The sequence below is a fragment of the Staurois parvus genome, unplaced genomic scaffold, assembly GCF_062004578.1.
Source record: "Staurois parvus isolate SC_StPar_1 unplaced genomic scaffold, SC_StPar_1.0 ptg000604l, whole genome shotgun sequence".
NCBI lineage: Eukaryota > Metazoa > Chordata > Amphibia > Anura > Ranidae > Staurois > Staurois parvus.
Genome location: NW_028318400.1, coordinates 786,827 through 812,370, shown reverse-complemented (window position 1 = coordinate 812,370; position 25,544 = coordinate 786,827). Strand labels below are relative to the sequence as shown.

At 46.4% G+C, this 25,544-nt stretch overlaps 1 protein-coding gene across 1 annotated transcript in view; it reads left to right on the top strand.

Moving 5' to 3' along the window:
- LOC149449765 (alpha-2-macroglobulin-like) overlaps positions 1–25,544 on the top strand; it is a 115,103-nt gene that overhangs the window by 49,546 nt on the left and 40,013 nt on the right. The window contains exons 13-16 of the mRNA XM_089692752.1: positions 623–772; positions 868–1,047; positions 17,741–17,864; positions 20,255–20,375. Of these exons, the coding sequence (XP_089548878.1) occupies positions 623–772; positions 868–1,047; positions 17,741–17,864; positions 20,255–20,375 (575 nt within the window). The remainder of the gene's footprint in view (positions 1–622; positions 773–867; positions 1,048–17,740; positions 17,865–20,254; positions 20,376–25,544) is intronic.

Sequence of the window (25,544 nt, the reverse complement as noted above, 5' to 3'; positions counted from 1 at the left end):
TAAGATGAATATAGCAATCTTCCGAAATTTAAATTGCTTAAAAGATAACACATATACTAACTGAATCCAAATATACAAAATGTATCTGAATATATGAAACAAATTCCAAAAAACGAATCGCTCTAATATAACGAATCAAAACTATTAAACTAACAAACGAATCCGAAGCAAGATTAATTTTTCCTTCATGCTCATCTCTAATGTTATTCCCTTTACCTATCAGTGGTCATAATGTTATGGCTGCTATTGTGTATTGTTTTTGTAGTCTTTTTGAGTGTTTTTCCAGCAGAAAAAACGCTAAACACTCCTAATTGCCACGAAAATACTCCTAACACCTTTTTTTCTAGCTTTTTTTTCTATGTGTACTGTAAAACACTAATAAAATGCTAATGCTCCTAAATGGTTCTAAACGCTATAACCAGAATTTTTTATCCAGTGTTTTTTCCAGCATTTATTGAGATTAAAATACGCTAGTGTGGATGTAGCCTTAATGAGTATAAACCCTGCCTACAGGATGGTAGACATCTAGAAGCGGCTTCTCTTCTTGCAGACTTAGTTTAGGAGACTCTACTCAATACTATTAATGTTAATATTCTGTGCTATTGTGTTATCTCCTTGCCAGGTATCAGTTGACTTCTCCCCAGATGAGGTCCTCCCAGGATCGGATGTATCTCTCCAGGTTCAGGCTGCTCCTGGCTCTCTCTGTGGTCTCAGGGTGGTGGATCAGAGTGTGGTGTTAATGAAACCAGACAAGGAGCTGACTGCTGACAAAGTGAGTGTTGGATCTCCAAATTTGACAACTGTTTTCTTTTTAGCTGGACTTTACTGCAATTTATTTTTTAATTTTTCATAAATACTTTTTTTAAGGTTTTTAATCTATTTCCATTCCGGGATGATGGCAGATATGACGATCGCATCAAAGAAAATGAAGTCCGTTGTCCGTATTATTATTTTCATTATCCTTCATCAAAGGCATACTCTAGTTCCGACTGCATACTTCCACCTCCCATAGATGATCAGAATGTGGATGTGAACGGCTTATTTAAGGTATATATAAACACAAACTGAAAGATGTAACTATAAATTAGGAATAAGGAAATGTGCATAATATACAATGTTTTATTTTTAACCACTTCCTGTCCGGACACTTTTACCCCCTTCCTGTCCAGGGCAATTTTCAGCTTTCAGCGCTATCGCACTTTGAATGACAATTGCGCGGTCATGCAATACTGTACCCATATGAATTTTTTACCATTTTTTTGAGACAGATAAAGCTTTATTTTGGTGGTATTTATTCACCGCTGGGATTTTAATTTTTTTTACTATGTAAATGAAAAAGTCCAAAAATTTTGAAAAAAAGTGTTTTTTTTTATAAAATTTTGCAAATAAATAATATTTCATCCTAAATCTTGGCCAAAATTTATTCCGTTATTTTTTTAGTAAAAAAAAAAATCCAAATTAGTTTATAATAAAACATTATAATTTTTAAACATTTTTTTTTACATTTTTATTTTATTTTTTTTTATATTATTTTTTGTTTTTATTTTTTATTTTTACATACTGTCACCCTAGCAGTACAGTGTCACCATGGTGACACTGTACTACTTGTGGGGGGTGATGAAGATTTTTTTTTTTTTTTTTACACTGATTGCTTTTACACCCATATAGGATGTAAAAGCAATCATTTCTCTTTCTCTCTGTCTGCATTCTTGCAGTCATTGAGAAATACTGAGTGAGCTGTGATTGGTCACAGCTTGTCACATGGTACAAGGCTGTTGTGAATAGCCTTGTACCATGTGACCTCTGTGATCATTCACAGATTTCACACGTAGTAAGCAATGATGTCACAAGTGACATCTTGCTCACTACTTTGCATGTGATCACTGATTCGCCAATCAGTGATCACATGACCGGGACCTCGTACAGAGGTCCCGTCCGACGATCGGTGTTTCACTGTGTCCGGAGGACACAGCGGACACCGGATCGCGCTAGTGCGCGCTCCTAGGGAGCGCGCACAGCTAGAAAAGGCGGGTGCCGTTTAGGAACGGCAACCCGACCTTGGACTGCCACCGCCCTGCCGTTTATAAACAGCAGGCGGACGGCAAGAGGTTAAAACGAAAGAAGCAAAGCAACAGTTTTATAATATATAGATTTAGGAAATAAAGCTATAAGATGAATACCATACTTAAAGTAGTTGTAATCCCTTACATATACCCAGTGAAATGACTGGTCTCAGGTGATACATGGAGATGAAGCAAATCCTTCCACATAAGTTGTACCTGTTTATCTGTTTATGTGTCCTGTACAGCCTTCTACAACACAGATTTTCTCATCAGCACAAAGCAGGTGGCACGCCAGAGCTCAGTAAGGAGAGCTCTGAACCTTGATTGGAGGGAGGGGATACACCCCCCCCCCTTCCTTTACACAGGACACAGGGAGTACGCACAGCTTTGGCTGTCAGTCATAGGCTGTGTGCTCTAGCTCTCCTCACTCATCACCAAATATCTAGGGGAGTCAGGAAAAACTGTCAGGATGACAGATAAGCAGATAGCAGAGGAACGAGTCAACAGAGAGAAATCACACTCAGTATAGAAAGATGTTCTTTGTTCATATTTCATGTCTGAGGTTTACAACCGCTTTAAGACCTATTTGTTGGTGCTGTTGGCAGCCATGGGTACATCTATCTCCACATATGTCTATAAAAATCACTTAAAGACCAGTAATAGTAATATTAGTGCATTGTGAAACATATCATCAGTGAGGTGATACTGCTGAAATCACATGAGTTCTGTAAGTACTGGTGGAAGCCACACAGCCAAGTTTCAAATAAACAGCTTCACCATGATGTGACCTGCAGAAAATCTGGAGTACTCAGCTTCTCGGGACTTGAGCCCAAAGTCCGGTTTTCCTACATGCATACATGAAACAGAAATCAATGCTTGATCACTTAATCAGCCAACGGCTCTCAAAATAAACCAACCAGCTGCTTAGTTTCTCAGTTTGCCATACAGGTGCTTTCCAACCTATTATGCGCTAACCACTTGCCTACAAGGCACTTAGACCCCCTTCCTTACCAGGCCAATTTTCAGCTTTCAGCGCTGTCGCATTTTGAATGACAATTGTGCGGTCATGTAACACTGTACTCTTTTTTTTTTTTAGACAGATTGAGCTTTCTTTTGGTAGTTTTTAATCACCTCTGGGTTTTTTATTTTTTGCTAAACAAACCAAAAACAACTGAAAATTTAGAAAATTTAGTAAATAAGTGATTTTTCTCCTTCGCTGATGTGCGCTAATGAGGCTGCAGTGATGGCCACTGATGAGGAGGCACTGGTAGGTGGCACTGATGGGCATTGACAGGCATCACTGATGGGCACTGAAAAGCAGCACTCATCTATGGCACGGATAGGCAGCACTGATAGGCGGCACTGACTGGCATTGATAGGTGGCACTGACTGGAAGCTCAGATGGGCACTGATATGTTGCATTGATGTGCACTGGTAGGAACTGCTATGTGGCATTGATGTGGCACTGATGGGCACTGGCAGGTGGCATTGATGATCACTGACAGCTGGCATTGATGGACACTGACAGGTGGCACTGCTGGGGCTACACTGATCATCAGTGCCCTGATAATCTGTGTACATGTCCCCTCTAAGGAATGCCGATTACCGGCTCCCCTCTCCTCTCGAGCTGTCAGTGTGACAGCTCGTGAGGAGAGAAATGACGATAACCGGCATTTCCTTATTTACATGCAATCAGCTGTGATTGGACACAGCTGATCACATGACTGAGCTGACGTCTTTGGCTCTTTCTGTTGATCGGTGATCCGCTGTATCCGACGGACACAGTGCACCACCAATCACTGCACTGCGTGCTCCCGGAGCCGTGCACGCGCGGTTAGAGTGGGAGGACGTCATATGAGAGTACGAGAGAATGAGAGAACCGCGTTGCTCCTGTCATTTCGTTATATGGTGGGTGGGAGGCGGATAAAGAGGAACTTTACCCTCTCAATCAACACTGACTATGTTTAATCCTTTTGCTGCTATCATTAGTAAACAGATAGGAAAGTATATCATATTAACTTGTATTAAACTTTTTTTTTTTTAATTTCTTCAGTTACTTCCTGGTTTCCAGCACTTGGCAAATTATGTCATACATTTCAGGAATGTTTAGAAGGGGAGGAGAGGTTTTCTCAGCTAAGCCCACAATCCTGCCTGCATTCCTAAGCTAAAGGCAGATGGATTTTAACAAGTAAATGCTACATGAATCATCTGCCCTTACTCAAGATGGCCATGGCCAGAAATGCTAAGGGGTGTTTTTTTTTCAAAGTGATTTCTCAACAAAAAAAAACATGGAGATGTGGCTGGATGGATGAGTTTTCTTTGAATATTAAAAATAAGTGAAATGTGTGGTTTGTGGTGCTCGGAGGCTGTATAATTCCACGCTAAAGACACTAGTTGCTTTGTCACCAAAAATGCTCCAAACTTTCAACTACTAGTGTTGAGGCCTGGCTCACATACAGTTTGTATACCACTTTAGGTCCTCCAGCCTTTCCATCCAGCCACTGCTGTGGGTACCTCCAGAATCCACCACTCCCCTGCAGACTCAATAGCAGATAAGGGGGATGGAAGAGAGTGAAGGTGTAGGAAATGTGAAAGGAAAGGGGAGGAGCATCCCAGAAAAGAAAAGAGGTAAAGAAAGAAAAGGGGAAGAGGCAAAAAAAAGGTGTGGGCGGGGGGGCTCTACGACTAAGCCCCACTAGGTGGTGAAAAATCTCAGAGAAAAGTGTGGGTTGGAGTATCAGTTTTCATGATGGGACTTGAACAGTAAAGTTGTTTTTAGCCTGAAGGAGAACAAAGTGTAGCCTTGTATGTGATAAGAGTTGAGAGGCTGACATTCATGCAAAGGGAGAAAGGCTTGATAAGATTTATCTTAATGCCACCCAAAGGCAAATAAACTGTGCACTTTGCAAAGTGCAGTTGCACTCAGAGGCATCCCTAGGGTTGGTGTCATCCAGTGCGATAACACTCGGTGACACCTCCTCTGATGATCCCGTAGAATGAATCAGATCTGCGGATTGAGCATAATGCATCGGACTCTGACTGCGCATACATAGGTTTTTACCAGAGCAGCAGCAGAGTTTAGAGACAGTTAAATGTCCCTCTCCTACATGTGGAGGAATCGCGTTCAAGAGTAGAACATTTTGGCCAAAAAACACCAAACGCAGCAAAAACTAGTATAAATGCGCCTATACGCTAACCTCATTTAGCGCTTGGACGTTTATTCATTTCAATGGCAAGTACTCTGGCCAATGAAATAATAAGAATGTCCAAATGCTAAACACGGCTAAAGACAGATAAACACTAAACGCTGTATCAGCAATGAACAGTATGTGATGCATAATTATAATCCTCATAATCCCACAGTAGTTCCTCTGCAGTCAATAATCAGCTTCTCAGAGTGCACTCAGCATATATATGTGTGTAATATATAAATATATATATATATATACACAGACACTGTGTGTATATGTATAAATGTATATGTATATAAATACATAGTATATACACTATATAGCATCAAGTCATTTAAACTCCTGGGATATTAACTAGTTGCCGACCGCAGATAGCCAAATGATGGCTACACTGCGGCCGGCCAGTTCTGGGAGGGCGTCATATGATGTCCTCCCAGAACGCGCGCCCCCGAGGGCGCGCACCTGGCAACTCCGTGATCGCTGTGTCCTACAGACACAGCTGATCACATGATGTGGTAAAAGGCCAATCACAGCGGCCTTTTACCACGTGATCAGCTGTGTCCAATGACACGCTGATCACGGGGAAATGCAATTGCTGGTTCTCGGCTGCACTTTCCTCACACTGTCAGATCAGTGCCCTGATGACCGGTGCCCAGCAGTGCCACCCACCAGTTCTGCCCACTTGTGCCCAGCAGTGCAACCACCTGTGCCCAGCAGTGCCCTCCAGTGCCGCCCAGCAGTGCTACACACCTGTGCCCAGCAGTGCCCACCAGTGCCATCCAGAAGTGCCACCTATCTGTACCCACCAGTGCCACCCACCTGTGCCCTCCCACCTGTGCCCACCAGTGCCACCCACCTGTGCCCACCAGTGCCACCCACCAGTGCCCATCAGTGCAGCCCAGCAGTGCTTCTAGTCAGTGCCACCAGTCAGTGCCCAGCAGTTGCGCCAGTCAATGCCTAACAGTGCCGCCAGTCAATACCTAGCAGTGCCGCCAGTCAGTGCCCAGCAGTGATGCCAGTCAGTGCCACCTATCAGTGCTGTCTATCAGTACCCATCATCAGTGCCGCCTATCAGTGCCACCTATCAGTGCCGCCTATCCGTGTCACCTCATTAGTGCTGTCTATCAGTGCCGCCTATTAGTGCCCTTCAGTGCTTCCTATCAGTGCCCATCAGTGCTTCCTATCAGTGCCCATCAGTGCTGCCTATCAGTGCTGCCTATCAGTGCCCATCAGTGCTGCCTCATCAACGCACATCAGTGAAGGAGAAAAATTACCAGTTTGCAAAATTTTATAATAGAAACAAAGAAACTTTATTTTTTTCAAATTTTTGCACTTTTTTTGTTTATAGCACAAAAAGTAAAACACCCAGCGATGATTGAATACCACCAAAAGAAAGCTCTATTTATGAGAAAAAAATTATAAAAATTTCTTATGGGTACAATCTTGCATAACCGCACAATTGTCAATCAAAGTGCGACAGTGCTGAAAGCTGAAAATTGGCCTGGTATTGAAGGGGGTATAAGTGCCCAGTAGGCAAGTGGTTAATCTGGTCAGTCAAGTAGTAGAGGGAGTTGTTAATCAGTTTCAGATGCTTTGGTGTTAATGAAATTAACAACAGGTGCACTATATGGGCAACAATGAGATGATCCCCAAAACAGGAATGGTTTTACAGGTGGAGGCCACTTGCATTTTTTTCCCTACTCATCTTTTCTGACTGTTTATTACTAGTTTTGTATTTGGCTAGAGCAGTGTTTCTCAACTCCAGTCCTCATGGACCCCCAACAGGTCATGTTTTCAGGATTTCCATTATTTTGCACAGGTGATTTGATCAGTTTCACTGCCTTAGTAATTACCACAGCTGTTTCATCTGAGGGAAATCCTGAAAACATGACCTGTTGGGGGTCCATGAGGACTGGAGTTGAGAAACACTGGGCTAGAGTTAGTGTCACTGCTGGTAGCGTGAGGCAATACCTGGACCCTACAGAGGTTGCACAGGCAGTCCAGCTCCTCCAGGATGGCACATCAATATGTGCCATTGCCAGAAGGTTTGCTGTGTCTCCCAGTACAGTCTCAAGATCATGGAGGAGATTCCAGGAGACAGACAGTTACTCTAGGAGAGCTGGACAGGGCGTAGAAAGTTAACCCATCAGCAGAACCGGTATCTGCTCCTTTATGCACGGAACAACAGGATGAGCACAGTCAGAGTCCTACAAAATGACCTCCAGCCAACCACTGGTGTGAATGTCTCTGACCAAACAATCAGAAACAGACTTCATGAGACAGTAGCCTGAGGGCCCGACATCCTCTAGTGGACCCTGTGCTCACTGCCCGGCACCATAGAGCTTGATTGGCATTTGCCATTAAACAGCAGAATTTGTAGGTTCACCACTGGCATCCTGTGCTTTTCACAGATGAGAGCAGCTTCACCCTGAGCACATGTGACACTCGTGAAAGGGTCTGGAGAAGCCATGGAGAACGTTATGCTGCCTGTTACATCGTTCACCATGACCGTTTTGGTGGTGGGTCAGTAAGGGTCTGGAGAGGCATATCAATGGAGGGAAACACTGACCTCTACAGGCTCGACAATGGCACCCTGACCTCCATTAGGTATCGGGATGAAATCCTTGGACCCATTGTCAGACCCTACGCTGGTGCAGTGGGTCCTGGGTTCCTCATGGTGCACGACAATGCCCGGCCTCATGAGAGTAGTGCTGATAGTATACAGGCAGTTCCTGGAGAATGAAGGAGTTGGCACCATTGAATGGCCCCCACACTCGCCTGACTGAAATCCAATAGAACACCTCTGGGATATCATGTTTCAGTCCATCTGACGCCGCCAGGTTCCACCTCAGACTGTCTAGGAGCTCAGTGATGCCCTGGTCCAGATCTTATTTTATTTTTATTTATCGTGTTTATATAGCGCCAAAGGGTTTGCTCAGCGCTGTACAATAGGGGGGGACAATACATGAAACAGAACAGTAACATCAATCAGTACACAAGGGGTTAGAGGGCCCTACTCTTTCGAGCTTACAATCTAGGAGGGAGGGGGTAGAGGCACCGGAGGAAGCGGCTGTGGGGGATGAAGTGGTAGGAGGAGGGAAGGGCAGCGGCTGTTAGGTGAGGGTGGGGTAGGCTTCCCTGAAGAGGTGGGTTTTCAGGGAGCGCCTGAAGGTGAGGAGGGACGGTGACAGTCTGATGGATTGGGGTAGTGAGTTCCAGAGGATGGGGGAGGACCTGGAGAAGTCTTGCAGTCGTGCGTGGGAGGAGGAGACCAGGGAGCAAGATAGAAGAAGGTCCTGTGAAGAGCGAAGGGTACGGGTAGGGTGGTACCTGGGGATCAGATCGGTGAGGTAGTTAGGGGCAGTGTTGTGAATGGCCTTATAGGTCAGGGTGAGCAATTTAAATTTAATGCGTTGGGCAATGGGGAGCCAGTGGAGGGAGAGGCAGAGGGGGGTGGCAGAGGTGGAGCGGCTGGTGAGGTGGATGAGTCTGGCCGCTGAGTTCAGGATGGTCTGAAGCGGGGAGAGCCTGCACTGGGGTAGGCCGGTGAGGAGGGAGTTGCAGTAGTCCAGGCGTGAGATAATCAGGGAGTGTACTAGTAGTTTAGTGGTGTCTGGGGTAAGGAAGGAGCGTATCTTGGAGATGTTCCGGAGGTGGAGCCTGCATGTGTTTGTGAGCGATTTGACATGAGGTTGGAAGGAGAGGTTAGAGTCCAGAATGACGCCAAGGACCTTGGCTTGCTGGGCGGGATTGATGGTGGTGTTGTTGGTAGTGATGGAAAGGATGGGGGGGGGGGTGCGGGCTGGGGGGAAGACGAGAAGCTCGGTTTTGGAGAGGTTGAGTTTGAGGAAATTGAGCGACATCCAGTCAGAGATGTCGTTTAGGAGGTGAGTGATGCGGGCGGAGAATGAGGGGGTGAGGTGAGGGGTGGATAGGTAGATTTGAGTATCATCAGCATAGAGGTGGTAATTGAAGCCGTGGGAGTGTATGAGTTTGCCAAGGGAGGAGGTGTAGATGGAGAAGAGAAGGGGTCCAAGGACAGAGCCCTGGGGGACCCCAACAGAGAGGGGGAGAGAAGGGGAGGTGGCACCATTGTAGGTGACACTGAAGGAGCGTTGGGATAGATAGGACGAGAACCAGGAGAGAGCGGTGTCTCTGTTGCCAAGGGAGAGTAGTTTATTAAGGAGGAGGGGGTGGTCGACTGTGTCAAAGGCCGCAGAGAGGTCTAGGAGGAGGAGGACAGAGTAGTCGCCTTTGGCTTTGGCGGTTAGTAGATCGTTGGTGATTTTGAGGAGGGCAGTTTCGGTGGAGTGTAGGGGACGGAAGCCGGACTGTAGTGGGTCAAGGAGGTTGTTGTCATCTAGGTGGGCGCTTAGGCGATCGAAGACCAAGCGCTCAAGGAGCTTGGAAGTGAGTGGCAGCAGGGAAATTGGTCTGAGGTTGTTGAGGTCAGTGGGGTCCAGAGAGGGCTTTTTGAGTATGGGGGTGATGTGCGCATGTTTTAGGGGGGAGGGGAATACGCCGGTAGAGAGGGAGAGATTGAAGATGTGGGTAAGGGAGCGGATGAGGGAAGAGGGGGGTGACCGGAGGAGTTGAGAGGGGATAGGGTCCAGGGGGCAGGTAGTGAGACGGGCTTCTGAGAAGACTCTGCTGACTTCCTCAGTGGTAGTAGGGCTGAAGGAGTGCAGTGATGGGGGGGTTACGGTAGGCAGGGCCTTGGGTGTGGTGGGGGGCAGTGCCGTTGCGAGGTCAGAGGAGGGGAGAGATGAGGGGGTGATAGAAGGGGGGAGGCTAGATGGGGAGGTAGATTGCAAGTTGACTATGTCCTTGCGGATAGCGTCAATCTTGCTGTGGAGGTGAGTGGCAATCTCGTGGGCGGTAAGTGAGGTACTGAGTGGAGGAAGGGGGGGAGAGAGCAGGGAGTTGAAGGTGGAGAAGAGTCGGCGAGGGCAGGTGGAGAGGGTGTTAATCAGGTTAACAAAGTAGGCCTGCTTGGCGGCGTGGAGGGAGGAGGTGTAGGTGAGGAAGGCAGATTTGTAGAGGGAGAATGTATGAGGGGACCTGGTTTTGCGCCATAGTCTCTCCAGCGCACGACTGCGGCGTTTGAGGCATTTAGTGTGGTCGTTCTGCCAGGGTTGGAGTGGTCTGGGTTTGATGTTGCGTGTGGTTAGGGGTGCCAGAGAGTCTAGTGTAGCTGATAGTGAGTCGTTGTACGTGGAGGTGGCTAGGTCAGGACATGACAGTGGAAGGATGCTGTCGTGTAGGCGGTCGGCAGCCGAGTGGAGGGGGGCCGGGTGCAGGTTGCGGAGGTTGCGGCTGGTGATGGTTTGGCGCACTGGGGGGGGGGAGTTGGGGGAAGGGGAGGTGGAGAACGTGAGGAGGTGGTGGTCGGAGAGAGGGAAGGGTGTGTTAGAGAACTGGTTGAGGGTACAGAGGTGGGAGAAGACGAGGTCCAGGGTGTTCCCATTGATGTGGGTGGAGGATTGAGTGTGTTGTGTGAGCGCGAAGGAGGAGGTTAGGTGGAGGAGTTGGGAGGTAGCTGGGGTGTTGTCATTGATGGGGATGTTGAAGTCCCCGAGGATGATGGTCGGTAGCTCAGAGGAGAGGAAGAAGGGAAGCCAGGCGGCGAAGTCATCCAGGAAGCGGGCTATGGATCCAGGGGGCCTGTAGATCACTGCGATCCTTAGGGGGGTGGGTGAGAAGAGCCGGATGCAGTGAGCTTCGAAGGAGGAGAAGGTTAGGGAGGGGGGGTTAGGGAGGACCTGGAAGGTGCTCAGCGGTGATAAGAGCAGGCCGACACCACCACCTTTGTGACCGCTCAGTCTTGGTGAATGGGACCAGATGAGACCTCCATGGGAGAGTGCCGCAGGGGAGGTAGTGTCAGTGGCCTGTATCCAGGTTTCGGTGATGGCTAGGAGGTTGAGGGAGCGGGAGATAAAGAGGTCATGGATGGCAGTTAGTTTGTTGCAAACCGAACGGGCGTTCAGAAGTGCAACCGAGAGAGGGGGGATGGATGCGGGGAGGAGGGGTACATGTATGAGGTTGAGGGGGTTGCGGCGGCTGGCGGGGGCAGGGGGGTCCCTGGAGGGGGGGAGAGGTGGTGAGGGGCCAGGGTTCGGGGAGATGTCCCCAGCGGATAGGAGAAGGAGAAGGGTGAGGAGGGTGGCATGGGAATGGGAGGTGTAGGAGCGTGTGGGTCTGGTAGTGGTGGCACGTGGGTCGACCGGGGAGTGGAGTACCAGGAGGAGGTGGTGAGTGCCGTAGTGTGGAGAGGGCAGAAGTGAAGGGGCAATGTAGAGCTGTTTTGGGGGGGTGGGCGGGTAGAGGGAGGCGATTTTTGGGATGGAGGAGAGGAAGACGAGGAGGAGAAGTGCAGGTGGCATGCTGGGGTGAGTGCAGTGCTGTTCGGGACAGGGGAGGTGAAGGGATACGGGTCATTTTTTTGGTAGGCACGATTTTTGGGATGGAGGAGAGGAAGACGAGGAGGAGAAGTGCAGGTGGCATGCTGGGGTGAGTGCAGTGCTGTTCGGGACAGGGGAGGTGAAGGGATACGGGTCAGGGCGAGGTGATGTGGAGAGTCTGTATCACCGTGAAGTCCATTAGAGTCCTTCTGTAGCTGCAATCTGTGAGTGCAGTATGCTGGCGTCCGAGGGGTCTTCAGTGGGTCCAGTGGATCGGCGAGTGGAGGGGTCGTAGGGTGCGATGTCTGGGGGTGTTGGTAGGCACAGCGTCTGGTGATGTTGGCGGCTCGGTGGCTGGAGATTCGCTGGGTGGTCCGGGAGATTCGCTGGGCGACGTCTTGATTCGCTGGGTGGTCCGGGTGTTGGGTGTCCAGAGGTGATAGCTGGGTGCCCGGTAGCTGGGTGCTGGGTGTCCAGGGGTGGTAGCTGGGTGCCCGGTAGCTGGGTGCTGGGTGTCCAGGGGTGGTAGCAGGGTGCCCGGTAGCTGGGTGACCAGGGGTGGTAGCTGGGTGCCCGGTAGCTGGGTGCCCGGTAGCTGGGCGGTGGGTGTCCAGGGGCGGTAGCTGGGTGCCGGTAGCTGGGTGCAGGGTGACCAGGGGTGGGCCCAGAACCGACGTATGGGTTGGGCAGCGGAGCAGCGATCAGTGGGCCTGAGCTGATTCCTGGTGGTCAGGGATGGACACAGGGCTAGTGGGGAGGGCCCTGCGAAGGCTGGCAGGTCTGTGGGGATCGGTGCTGGCAGCTTACCCGTTCTGGTGGTGCTGCCATGCAGGTATCCGGGGGTGGTCCTGGGCTGCTGTCAGCTTGGTGGTCCTTGCTTGCTGTTCCTGGTGGTCTAGGGTAGTCAATGAGGACCCAGGGCTGATGGGGAGGGCCCTGGGCAGGCAGGCAGGTCGGTGGTACCCGGTATTCAGAGCGGAGACGGTCCGGGCGGGTGTCCGGCGATGCGGTCCGGTCGCGGCAAAAATTGAGGCCCCGGCTTCGGGTGCGCGGGTAGGCCGCGATTCCCGGAGCTCCGGGAAAAGGTCCAGGAGCTTACCCTGGTGGTCGGGCTGGGCCGGGAGTGTCTTAGGGGCCCCGCTGGGGTCCGCTGCGGGCCGGATGGCAGCGGATTGGGGCTAGGAGCGCAGGAGCTCCTATCGCATGTCTGCTCCCGCCGCCATCTGGGAGGAAATACCATTGGACACCATCCGTCATCTCATTAGGAGCATGCCCTGACGTTGTCAGGCATGCATACAAGCACATGGGGGCCATACAGACTACTGAGTACCAATTTGAGTTATTGCAATGAAATTTCAGCAAAATGGACTATTCTGCTGCATCATTTTTTTACTTTGATTTTCGGGGTGTCTTTGAATTCAGTCCTCTGTAGGTTGATAATTTTCATTCCATCAAACAATGGGGCATCCTTACATTCCTAACACATTACCCAGTCCATATCAGTCAAAGTGTTCCTTTAATTTTTTTGAGCAGTGTATATATATATATATATTGCTATGTAAAACCAAAACTAGTATAGAAGCACAGGTCTCACAGGTCTTGCTGAGGAGGTAGATCATAGTCAAATAGTCTGCTTGAAAAAAAAAGACACAAGTCCATCTAGTTCAACTATAAAAGGGAAGAAAAAAAATGTAATCCCATACCCACAGTTGATCCAGAGAAAGGTAAAACAATCCCAGCACAGCATAATCCGATTTGCTCCTGCAAGGGAAAAAAATTCTTCCTGATCTCCCAAGAGGCAATCAGATATTCTCTGCATCAACTTTACATAAAAAATTTAGTAAACAGTTATATTCTGTATATCTAGGAAAGAATCCAGGCCTTTGTTAAAGCAATCTACTGAGCTGGCCAGAACCAACTCTTGAGGGAGTCTATTCCACATTTTCACAGCTCTTGCTGTGAAGAAACCTTTCTGTATTTGGAGAATAAATCTCTTTTCCTCCAGATGTAAAGAGTGCCCCCTTGTCCTCTGTGATGACCTCAGGGTGAATAACTACAAAGAGTTCACTATATGGACCACTTATGTACAGTATTTATACATATTGATCATATCCTTAATCTCCTTTTCTCAAGAAAGAATAAATTCAATTCCTCTAATCTTTCCATGTGGCTGCTTCTCCTTGCCTCTTATCAGTTTGGTTGCCCTTCTCTGCACTTTCTCCAGTTCTCTGATATGCTTTTTGTGACTTGGTACCCAAAACTAAACTGCATATTCAAATGAGGTCTTACTAATGATTTGTACAGGGGCAAAATGATATCTCTCTCTGGAGTCTATACCTCTTTTAATACAAGAGAGGATTTTGCTTGCTTTAGAAACCGCAGCTTGGCATTGCATGTCATTATTAAGCTTGTGATCTACCAGAACTCCCAGATCCTTCTCCACGATTGATTCCCCCAGTTGTACTCCCCCTAGTATGTATGATACATGCATATTCTTAGCCACCAAGTGCATCACCTTACATTTATCAACATTAAACCTCATTTGCCACTCAGTTGCCCAATTAAATAGTGCATTGAGGTCGGCTTGTAAGTCAGAAACATCATGTAAGGACGTTATTCCACTGCATGGTTTGGTGTCATCTGCAAACACGGAAAAAGTACTTTTAATCCCAGACCCTATATCATTTATAAATATATTAAAAAGTAAGGGTCCCAACACTGAACCCTGGGGTACACCACTGACAACCGTAGACCATTCAGAGTATGAATCAATAACCATTACTCTCTGAATTCAGTATTTTAGACAGTTTTCTATCCAGTTACAAAACAGCAGCATTTTTATTGTTAACATTTTGATGACGTTCAGGCCATCTTTCTCAATACAATACAACATGGAATTGAACAGATCAATAAACCCAAAGTTCCACCCACCAACAACACTCCCTATATTGCTATGTAACTATATAATTTAGGAGAGGTAGCTCTGACTATTAGCAGCTCAGTTCAGGGTTCCTGTGGAGCAGTTGGTAAATATAGTAGCTTCTGACTTGCAATCTATAGCTGCCTAATTGCTGGAGCCTAGTTTTTAAGGTGGTGCACATCTGTACCATCCTTTTTAAACTGAATGCAGTGATTTAAGGCTACTAGATGGATGGTTAGTCTCTTTTTTACTCAGGATAGCAGCGGTAAGATCAAACACTGCAAGTGCTGTTCATCAGCCTCAGACACACAGCAAACTCCAGTCTGGACAATTGGCTGTCTGTCACAAGCTAGCCTGCAGTTTCTTGTTTGCGTATTCTCACCTCCTTGCTGCAGTGCTGTTCTTGATCCATTTCACATGTGTGTTTGTCTGTGCTCACCTCTGGCGTCATCTGCTGTTCTCTGGGTTTTATTTCCTTCCCTCCCATCACTTCCTGGCCCGCCTACTTGTTTGCCTGCCTATATAGATATGCTCAGTCTAGGCCACTTTGCCTGAGCAACTTCCTAGTTGTCTGAGCTCCTGTGTGCTGCTATTGTCTGTATCCTGCATTGACTACTCGTGTACTGACCCCGGCTTCCTTCTCTGACTGTGCTTGTTTTCCGCCCGTCTGGACCTCGGTTAGTCTCTTGGATTTCCGTTTTTCTCCTCCCATTGTACTCTGCTCCTGCGAGTGGCCTCCTCATCCTCAGCTGGGCATACCTGGGGGCCGCGACCTGGTCCCAGCTTGCTGCAAGTCCATCCCCACCATCAGGGGCTCTAGTGAAGAAGCAGGCTGGGGCTTAGACTCCACGCCCTGGGGAACCCCAAGTTGGTTATCTACAAGGGCTCACTACCACAGGTGCTGACACTGTCCGCAATCCTTCTGGCTTTACACTTAGGGTGACTTCGGTCCTCAGCACTCAAGGCCTCAGGCTACAGAGGATGAGCACACACACAGCAGCCAAGATGTAAAACTCTGGCGGACAGTATTAACTAATTCAACATGATAGTCCAGTAAGAACACACAGAACAACTTCAACACCATATCCAAAATTGCTCCTGTTATTTAGACAGGCAGCTGGCTACATAATTGTAAGGGGGAGGAAGGGGGGATATAGGGGTGACTGCATAGAAGGGAGAAAGCATTATTTAAGTATTGGTCACATTATATCTTGTATATATTGTATCTTTGGACAGAACCTCACTAAGCTGGGCATTTATTACCATTCACTGTTGACGCTTCAGTGCAGACAGAAATCAGCCTTCTCTCACTTTAGGACTTCTGGGGTAGAACTAATGATACCCAGTTCCAGGGCTGCTAGATCAACTGCATCTCAGAATCTCTGACCTGCTGCTTCCTCTCTTGTCCTGACCAACTCTGCATTCTAAACATCTCTACTGCTTTTTAAACCCTCTTGAAGTACCTGCATTACCTTAAGGGCTGGTTCACACCTACATGTTTTTAGCGCATTTTGCAGAAACGCACTACAGTTCATTGTAATATGGTTACAGTCACTAGGATCTTACATTCAGGCCTGTACTCACAATGCCCTTGGATACTTGGATGCTTCTATCCAATATCTGCCAGACACATCTCCAGTGAATTCCCAGACCAGGTCTTCAGTAAAATCCCTTGAGTTTGTCTGCAGTTGTTTTGTTCAGAAAATAGTCCCTCAGCTCCCACAGACCTGGGACCTCGATGAACTCCTGCAGCTTTAGCTGCAATGCCCAGAAGGGCAGTAACCTTTCAGGCTGGGGTCTTCTCCCTTAGGACAAGAACCCTGCTACTCCAGCCCCAGAGTATTTATGTACTACTCATCCACCTACTGGGTACCCTCTAATGGATTGGCTTAGATCCCATAAATATTAAGGCCAAGAGTCTGCCTCTTCCAACCCACTACTTTTTGGAATCCACCAGAAAGCAGGGGGAAGCAGAACAATAAAAAATAACACACAGCTCCAATGGTTACAAAGGAGCTAAAGTTTACCTGAACCACTCTACCAACCTATTCTAGAAGGGTGCCACACTATGATTTTAACATCGGTCACTTTAAACCTCACGATTAGGGGGAAGTTTCACTTCATTAACAAGGAGTGCCAACAATAACAATTTTTCTTTCTCCCTTCATTCCACTTTGCACTTAAAACCAGAATCTTAGATTCTTCACATTGACTTATGATGGAGAAACACTTGCAAATCCCATGGGGGTTATGCATCTACAGCAGGTACTGAGGTTTTGCTCAGGATAGCCCAGGAATGTAGATATCATGAAATGATCCTAACAAAATTAGGGCCTCTTAACTATAAATGGACAACTGTCACACAGTAAACTGTAGCAGTTTATAGTGCTGCAGTGGTGCGTTCCAGCTGCAAGGGGCCATGTGGTGCATGATTCAGCACATCACACAGCTCCTTTTTGTACAAACTTTAGTTGAAGTACACAAAAGTGACACTTCATTCATGTCACTGTACGGCTGCTCAGTGCGCTGCTGTAGAGTGACATACAATCCTGTGCAGTGCAATGCAATAAAATGCAGCACATCAGCATTTTATCAAAGATCACTGCAGCACAGCTCCTGATTGTGTTTCAGTGTGAATTGGACGCATATAAAACAATTGTCTTCCATGTATCCAAGCAGTGACCTGCATTTTCCAGTGTGGAAAAATGCCAGGCACCACTCTGTGTGTGAATTGTCTCTAATATAGTGGATCAGACGCCTAAAGGTTATTTGAAAGCTGCAGGGGATATGGCCAGTAAAAGGCCTAGGAAGTGGATGGAATGGAGAGGACAGACAAACTGTATGAAGTGGCTGGATTACTAGGTAATATGACAGGCTTTCCTGGGAAAGAACCAATTAAAACATTCAGGTTTACTGGAAAGTCTGATAGAAAAGGAGTAGCACAGAAGAAGCCCTAAATGCTGGTGGAGGAGGTGGGGGCATGATAACAAAAGATAATCTAATTCCATCTAATGTTCATAGCTAATTTTTCTTACTGATACATTCTAACAGACCAGCACTTTTATAAAAATGTCAATACCCCAGGGTGCTATCCATAATTTATTTGTATATGTCCTCATAGTGAAATCTCAGTTTTGTAATTTTTTTTCCCCTCATAAACCACAGGGAGTACAACTGAAAATACTAACAAGTGCAGAAATTAAGATACCCATGAATTGTTCCAAACCTGTATTCGGATGTTATGGATCCCCTGGGATTCCAGGACCTCAAGAACCCCAAGGACCAATGGGTAAGTCTGTAGAATAAGGCAATATACTTTATCTTAATCTAGATATGTAGCTTCTGTCCTAACAGTGGATACTGATTCCATGAGGCCTGTAGGTAAAGAAGGAGCGGTGTAGGGTCTCCCATAGCCCTAACTTAAAGCTCATTTGTAGGTGGGGCCTATGGCTGGGGTACCCCATCTGGAAGAAATCATACACATTGTCTAGAAAATTGTATAGTTTCTTGTATATTGTAATAAGATTATGCAATTAGTTTTTTCAGGCACTAGTATTCAAGTAACACACTGTGAGTGTTCATACAGTTGTAAGAGAACAGTCAGTAATGGCACAGTGTTGCAGCAATAGTATACTCATTTAGGGATACGTTTTCCTTTCATAACATGTTACACGTACATCCATGTAACAATCGGACCAGCCCCTGCACCCCCCTTGTGACAGCTAGTGGGGGATCATTAATTCCCAGTATTCTGTTAATGGGAAAAGTACAAGTCCCGACTGCCTTTACGGCTGTCAGTTTGTAGGTTTCAATTAACTACCACGGCGCTCCACAGTGCTGTTGTAGTTCATTGAGCCTTCCTGTCAGTAGTATCTGATTGTTCATACGGGATGTACGAGCAAGCAGTTATACTGACAGGTCAGGAGTAGACCGGCATGGCACCAACGAATTGCTGATCGCTGGTGAAATGCTTTAGAAGCTCCACAAACAAAAAATAATAAATGTACATTGGTGTAAATCTCCTGCGCTCCTAACTAAAAGAGTGATGATACAAATTAAAACAAAAAGAAAAGAGAATCTGCTAATATCTATTCATATACGTATATATGTGATTTTGCATTTCCAGTAGGGGCACGTGTGTGCCTGCCACACTACCTGTGCTGTCATTAGCTCCCAAAGTAGTCAATCACCAGATCCAGACCAGTGATTCATGGCTGAGACTCGGCGATCGGCAAAGAAGCTGACAGGGGAGAGATCTGAGTGTAAACAACATAGATCTCTCAAATCCATTGTGGTGGTGTATAGAGCCAAAAATGTTAGAATTGTGTCCCAATATTTATGGACCTGACTGTACCTAATGATCGAAAAAACAAGACTGAAAAAATTATGTAGCGCTACTCAAATAATATATAAATAAATAAATAACATACCATAAGTACATATAAATAAATGTGATAAATACTAAGTGACAAAGGGTGAAAATATTATAAACTTGACCTGATGCACATGGGATCCAAAATGAAAATACTATTAGTGTCTAAATGTGACCTGATCCCCTAGGGATCCTTTTTGTGAAAAAAGTGAATTGCAATCCACTAAGGGATCCAAAGTGATAGCAATAACTGACGAGTGTATACCAATACTCTCACCGAGTATGGTGTATAAGTGAATTGATCCTAAATTGGATCTACGGTGATGGTGGACACTCAAACCAACAAGATAGAATAGTCCAAATGGGACTAATATGTGAATACTGTCCTAAAAAGGACTACAATCTAAGGAAAACGCACATACATACAGGAAAAAAACTCCTAATATCAAATGTGCACACTCACTTAATACCAAAAAGAAAATACCCCATGAAACAAATATCTACCCAAATGCATAAAATTGTGTAAACAAATCAAATAAATGCCACGTTACATTACAACTAAACACGGAAGTGAAATGACTGTGTCACGCTAAATAAAGATGAACATGCAAAATAATAATAAACGCATGACATTAAAAAACTATATAAATGTGAAAATGTCCAAATTGGTGCTTAAACACCACACAGTCCAATGTATAGAACATTCGTGCAAGTGGATAGTGGATGTGCGTAACCACAGAAGGATATCCACAGATAACTGAAATACCCGCTCACCTCCTTGCTTCGACCCACAAGAGTCAAAACATCTGTAGGATCACCAAACTGGATCCTCCATGTACAAGTTTTCTCTGTCACTGCGTACCACTCCCTGCAGCAATCTCCCCCTCAGGAATATACGTAATGGTGGCGAAATCCTCTCCAGGTATACAGGTGTGGTATTAGCCAATATATTATAATTATGGATAAACAAGCATTCAGAACCTCATATTCTGGGTGTACTTGCATGGGTGTAGTAAAATGGCGTCCATGCCGGAAGTGCATCAATGCCTGAGGAAGTCACGTGACTAACGTGACGCAACACGTAGATACGCGGTGACGCAGTTCTGGCGTCACCGTGTGTAACAAAATGGCGTTCACGCCGGAAGTGCATCACCGCCTTGAGTTAGTCACGTGACTAACTGACGCAATGTGTAGGGGTGCGGTGATGCACTTCCATTGCGGATGCCATTTTACTACACCCATGCAAGTACCCCCCAATAATATACTTATAGCTGCATACAATGTACCTGATTTTTTTTTTTTTTCAGCTTCACTACCTGATCAATATTACAGAGGAGAAAGCATTCCCAAGACAGCAGAAAAGAAAGAAAAGGAGAAGGTCCGAAAATATTTTCCTGAGACCTGGCTATGGGAACTTATAGCAGTAGGGTGAGTCCCGGCTTGTACAGTCAGCATAAAAAGAGAAGATCATTTAAAGAGTAGCTTCATTTCCCCATTCCCCCTCACTCAGCTACCCCCTCATCACCCCTCTCCCATGGCCCCACCACTGCTTTGACCTCCACTTCCACCCCACCCTACATTCCTCATACTGAAGCTCCCCCAACGCTCCGCACCTTTGACCTTACTACCATCGAGGAAGCGTCCAAGATCCTCTCTGATGCCTGCCTCACCACCTGCCCCCTCGACCCTATCCCCTCACAACTCCTACGACCTCCCTCCCCCTCCATCCTATGCTCTCTCACCCACATCTTCAATCTCTCCCTCTCCTCCGGCACTTTCCCCTCCCCTCTGAAACATGCACACATCACCCCCATACTTAAAAAGCCCTCCCTGGACCCCAATGACCCGAACAACCTCAGACCCATCTCCCTGCTCCCATTTACATCTAAACTCCTTGAGCGCCTCGTCTACACCCGCCTAAGCTCTCACCTCAACGACAACAACCTCCTCGATCCACTACAGTCCGGCTTCCGTCCCCTACACTCCACCGAAACTGCCTTACTCAAACTCTCCAACGACCTGCTAACCGCCAAATCTAATGGCCACTATTCAGTGCTCCTACTCCTTGACCTCTCTGCGGCCTTCGACACAGTCAACCACCCCCTCCTCCTCAAAAAACTACACTCCCTCGGCCTCAGAGATTCTGCTCTCTCCTGGCTCTCATCCTACCTGTCACAACGCTCTTTCAGCATTACCTATAATGCTACCACCTCCCCCTCACTCCCCCTCTCTGTTGGGGTCCCTCAAGGCTCTGTCCTCGGGCCCCTTCTCTTCTACATCTACACTTTCTCCCTTGGCCAACTCATACACTCTCACAGCTTCAACTACCAGCTCTATGCCGACGACACACAAATCTATCTCTCAACCCCCCACCTCACCCCCTCGGTCTCCGTCCGAATCACACACCTACTGAGCGACATATCAGACTGGATGTCACTCCACTTCCTTAAACTGAACCTCTCCAAAACCGAGTTTCTTGTCTTCCCCTCAGCCCGCACACCACCCCCCATTGACTTCTCCATCACATCCAACAACGCCACCATCAAACCCGCCCCGCAGGCCAGAGTACTTGGTGTCATTCTGGACTCCAACCTATCCTTCCAGCCCCAAGTCCAATCTTTAACAAACTCGTGCAGACTCCACCTCCGCAGCATCGCCAAAATCCGCACGTTCCTAACCCCAGAAACCACTAAACAGCTCATCCACTCCCTCATCATATCACGACTCGACTACTGCAACTCCCTCGTCACTGGCCTTCCTCGCCGCTGGCTATCCCCACTTTAGTCGATCCTGAATACGGCTGCCAGACTCATTCACTTTTACAACCGCTCCGTTTCCGCCACCCCCCTCTGCCAATCCCTCCACTGGCTTCCGATTGCGCAACGGATCAAATTCAAAATCCTAACACTGACGTACAAAGCTGTCCACCATACTGCCCCGAAGTACATCACTGACCTAGTATCCAAGTACCGCCCAGCACGCACACTCCGCTCCTCACAAGACCTCCTTCTCTCTAGTTCCCTGGTCTCCTCCTCCCATGCCCGCCTCCAAGACTTCTCCAGGGTGTCACCCATCCTCTGGAACTCCCTTCCCCAACCCATCAGATTATCACCTACTCTCCTCTCCTTTAGGTGCACCCTGAAAACTCATCTCTTCAGGGAAGCCTACCCCACCCCCTGCTAACTTGCCGACCCTCCTCCACTCTTCCTACCACTCCATCCCCCACAGCTATCTCCTCCTGTGCCACCATCCCCTCCCTCCTAGATTGTAAGCTTGAAAGAGTAGGGCCCTCAATCCCCTCTTGTTTTGCATTGTATTGGTATTGTTCTGTCACATGTTCTGTCCCCCTTTGTAATGTACAGCGCTGAGCGAACTATTGGCGCTTTATAAATACTGTATAATAATAATAATAATAATAGTGAAAAAGAAGGGTTAGAACATCTGTCAGATGCTATGTTCTTATTCGAAGGATTCACTCTCATTTTCTGTGATGGTGAAATTTTATAATTTTTACCAGATTTTGTCTCAGGTAAAACATTTGCACAAGCCATGAAATTCACCATGGGTCTTGTAATGACTAGATGGATGGCCTTCTTAAACTTAGATGAGATAATCTTCCCTAGCAGATCTTGTGTGTATAACAAATTTTGTTTGCAGCGTTACCCTTGTGAGGACCGCTGTAAGATGACGGTCCCCAAAGGTTGCCCTGACACCTCTGACACCCTGGGTTCAGACATAACGCACAAAGAATGACAATTTCAAAGACACCAGAATGCAATAAAGCAATTAAGTATTTACTAAAGGTTCTTTAGTAAGCAGACAGTTAATGCAAATGATTCTCAAGGTAGTCACCTGTTTTCTACTTTTCTATTGCAAATACACTTACAATAGTAAACACAATACATCAGACAGTGCTTCAAATATTTTCAGAAAGAATCTTTGACTATAGGTATGAAAGGGAAAAGAAAAACTTCTGAGTGTTAATCTGCTCCCTTAAAAACCTGATTCCACAGATCCAGCAATGACAATACACTTTGTAAGAGCTAAACATGAACTATTCTATGAACAAATTCTAGAGTCCCTCTTTAATATACGCACAAATGTGAGGCATAGAATCCTTGGCTTGAGAGGTAGCAAAAGGAGAATTGATAGACAGGGGTCTTGAATCTTCAGCTAGCTCAGAGATTTCTGTGCAATAGCGTCCAGCAATAGTGGATAATATAAATAAATGATTCCTGGTGACACCTTTTGATTTATGAGAAGACGTATGGTAAAAGCTGTCTACGTGCAATGTCCCTCAATGAGTAGTGTACACTGTGTGGGCTTTTGCCCACTTACTAATTCTGATGCCACCACGGCTCAAGGGATTTAGGATGTCCTGGAAGGCCCCTTCAAAATTTTCAACCAGCGTGTGTCACCCGACCTAGCACCTTATGACACTGGGATTCCACTATGGCTGTGGCGATGACAATGTGCACAGCTCCAGGTAGTCACTCTGCCGACAGTCAGCTGGGGATAGATGATCTACTTGCAGGTCTGTAGCTCATCTGCCAAAGATCCTCCACATCATCTGGACCGCGCGGCCTACTCCACTATTCACAGCAGCCGGGTCCCTCTTCTCAGCTTCAGCTCATAGTCCTAAGAGGAAGCCCTTCCCTCGGGGTCCGATTTATATATTTCCTTTCCTAGCATTCCACCTCCTCTTCCAGTCGACTGGAACTTGTAGTATTGGGCCCACTGCACATCCAGCTTTCTGAACTACATATCCCACATTCCTCGCCTCTTCTGTAGGATCCTTCCCTTTCTCAACAATATTTCACTATCACAGCTGAATACTAGAAAAAGCACTAGCTCAACATAGTTCTTATTATGAATGTCTTGCAATGATACAAGTAAGTTAGCCAGTACTGGGCTACATGTTTATTAGAAAGAAATAAAAATCACCAAAAACAACAAATGTTTCAGTACAGCGCAGGTAAAAATATTTAAAGTTGAACTCCAGGTATGATCTATATTGCATAGTTACAGTACATTGTACAATACATGTAAATAGGCATATTGCATACCTGGTGGAACACTGGGGAAACTGACAATCACTGTAGTAGCTGGCATTTCTTCAGTGATTTTCACCATCTTCCAGGCCCTGTGCTGAGCAGCTGCCCAACTGTTCAATGATCACAAGAGGTTGATTGCTTCACACTGCTACCATTTACAAACACCTTGTATATTTCCAGTGAATACTAGGCATTCTCTGTTTGAATGAGATGGAGGTTGTGATGTCATCACTCCTCCTCGCCACTTCATCAAATCAGAGAACTAGTTGTTCTGTAAATGACAGTGCTGCAGAGTGATCGCTTGTGGTCAGCATGCAGTGGGGCACTTGGAAGATAGCAGTGTTTGCTGTAGTAATCCTGACTCTGAACTGGGCCTATGTAACTATGCAATGAAGATATACATTACCTGGAGTTCAGATTTAAAGGAGAAGTTTGCGGTACATAAAAAAAACACACGTACTGTACCTTAATGCTGCCGCATTTGTGTGATGTTGCAGCTGTCCCACGTTGGCTTACATGACCGCTGATCCCTCAGTTCTTGGTCTGCTCAGAGCAAAGAGCCATAACTATCAGACTTGGCTCTCTGCTCTGCCCCTCCAGCACTCACTGGACCACTGGACAGAAGAGGAAACGGGAGCAGTTGGCTTTGGCTCTCTGCTGTGTGCTGTGTGTGTGGGTAGCTGGCTGAATCCTGACAATATGGTCCTTCCTGAGCCTGGAACAGCTCTGCAACATCAGCTGATTATGGGCCACAGGCCTCTGGGTAACAGGAGGGCAAACATAAATTCACTCCTGTGCAAAAAGGATTTGGCCTACTACTTTTTAAACCCTAAAACACAACTGTACTGTACTGAAACTTACTAGTCCTTTAATTTGGTGGTGTTCATTTTCTTGTTTCAGGCTAAGAACATTTTCTGCAAGTCCAGAAAAATACCCACTGACCTTGACAGAATTCCACTGTCATTATAACTTCCTGTGCACTGAACTTATATCTCACACAATGTTATTAGCCTTCCCAGTTCACTTCTGTTATAGTTCTGTAAAATATATAATAGTGATGAGGAGAGCAAGAGGTGCATGTTCTCAGGATCAGGAGAGGAGCATAGGGTGACAACATTGTTTCTTTATCGGCTGAAAATTAATGGAAAAAGTTTGGGAAGTTTGGGGAAAAAGGGAAAACAAATGCAGTCACCACAGGGACTGATAAGTGGCAATTTATTACATTTTTGTTTTTGGGTTTATCTCTTTATTGTTGCTCACATTAACAACTATTAAAACCACAGGTTGCTGATTATTTTTGTTTTTACCACTACTTATATTATTTGTTATACTTGCTTATGATAAATGGAAGACAGGAAATGTGGATTTTGGTTGCTATATGCTTCACATTTCTACATCTTACAGGTATGCATAAATTCTGTTTGGGAGGTTATGGAGATAAAATGTAGGATAAGAAAACTGGATAAAAAGGTGTCCTTGTCAAACAATTACTTTCTTTACTTCATTCTCCCCATGAATTAAAGACAGAAACCGACTGGCTACT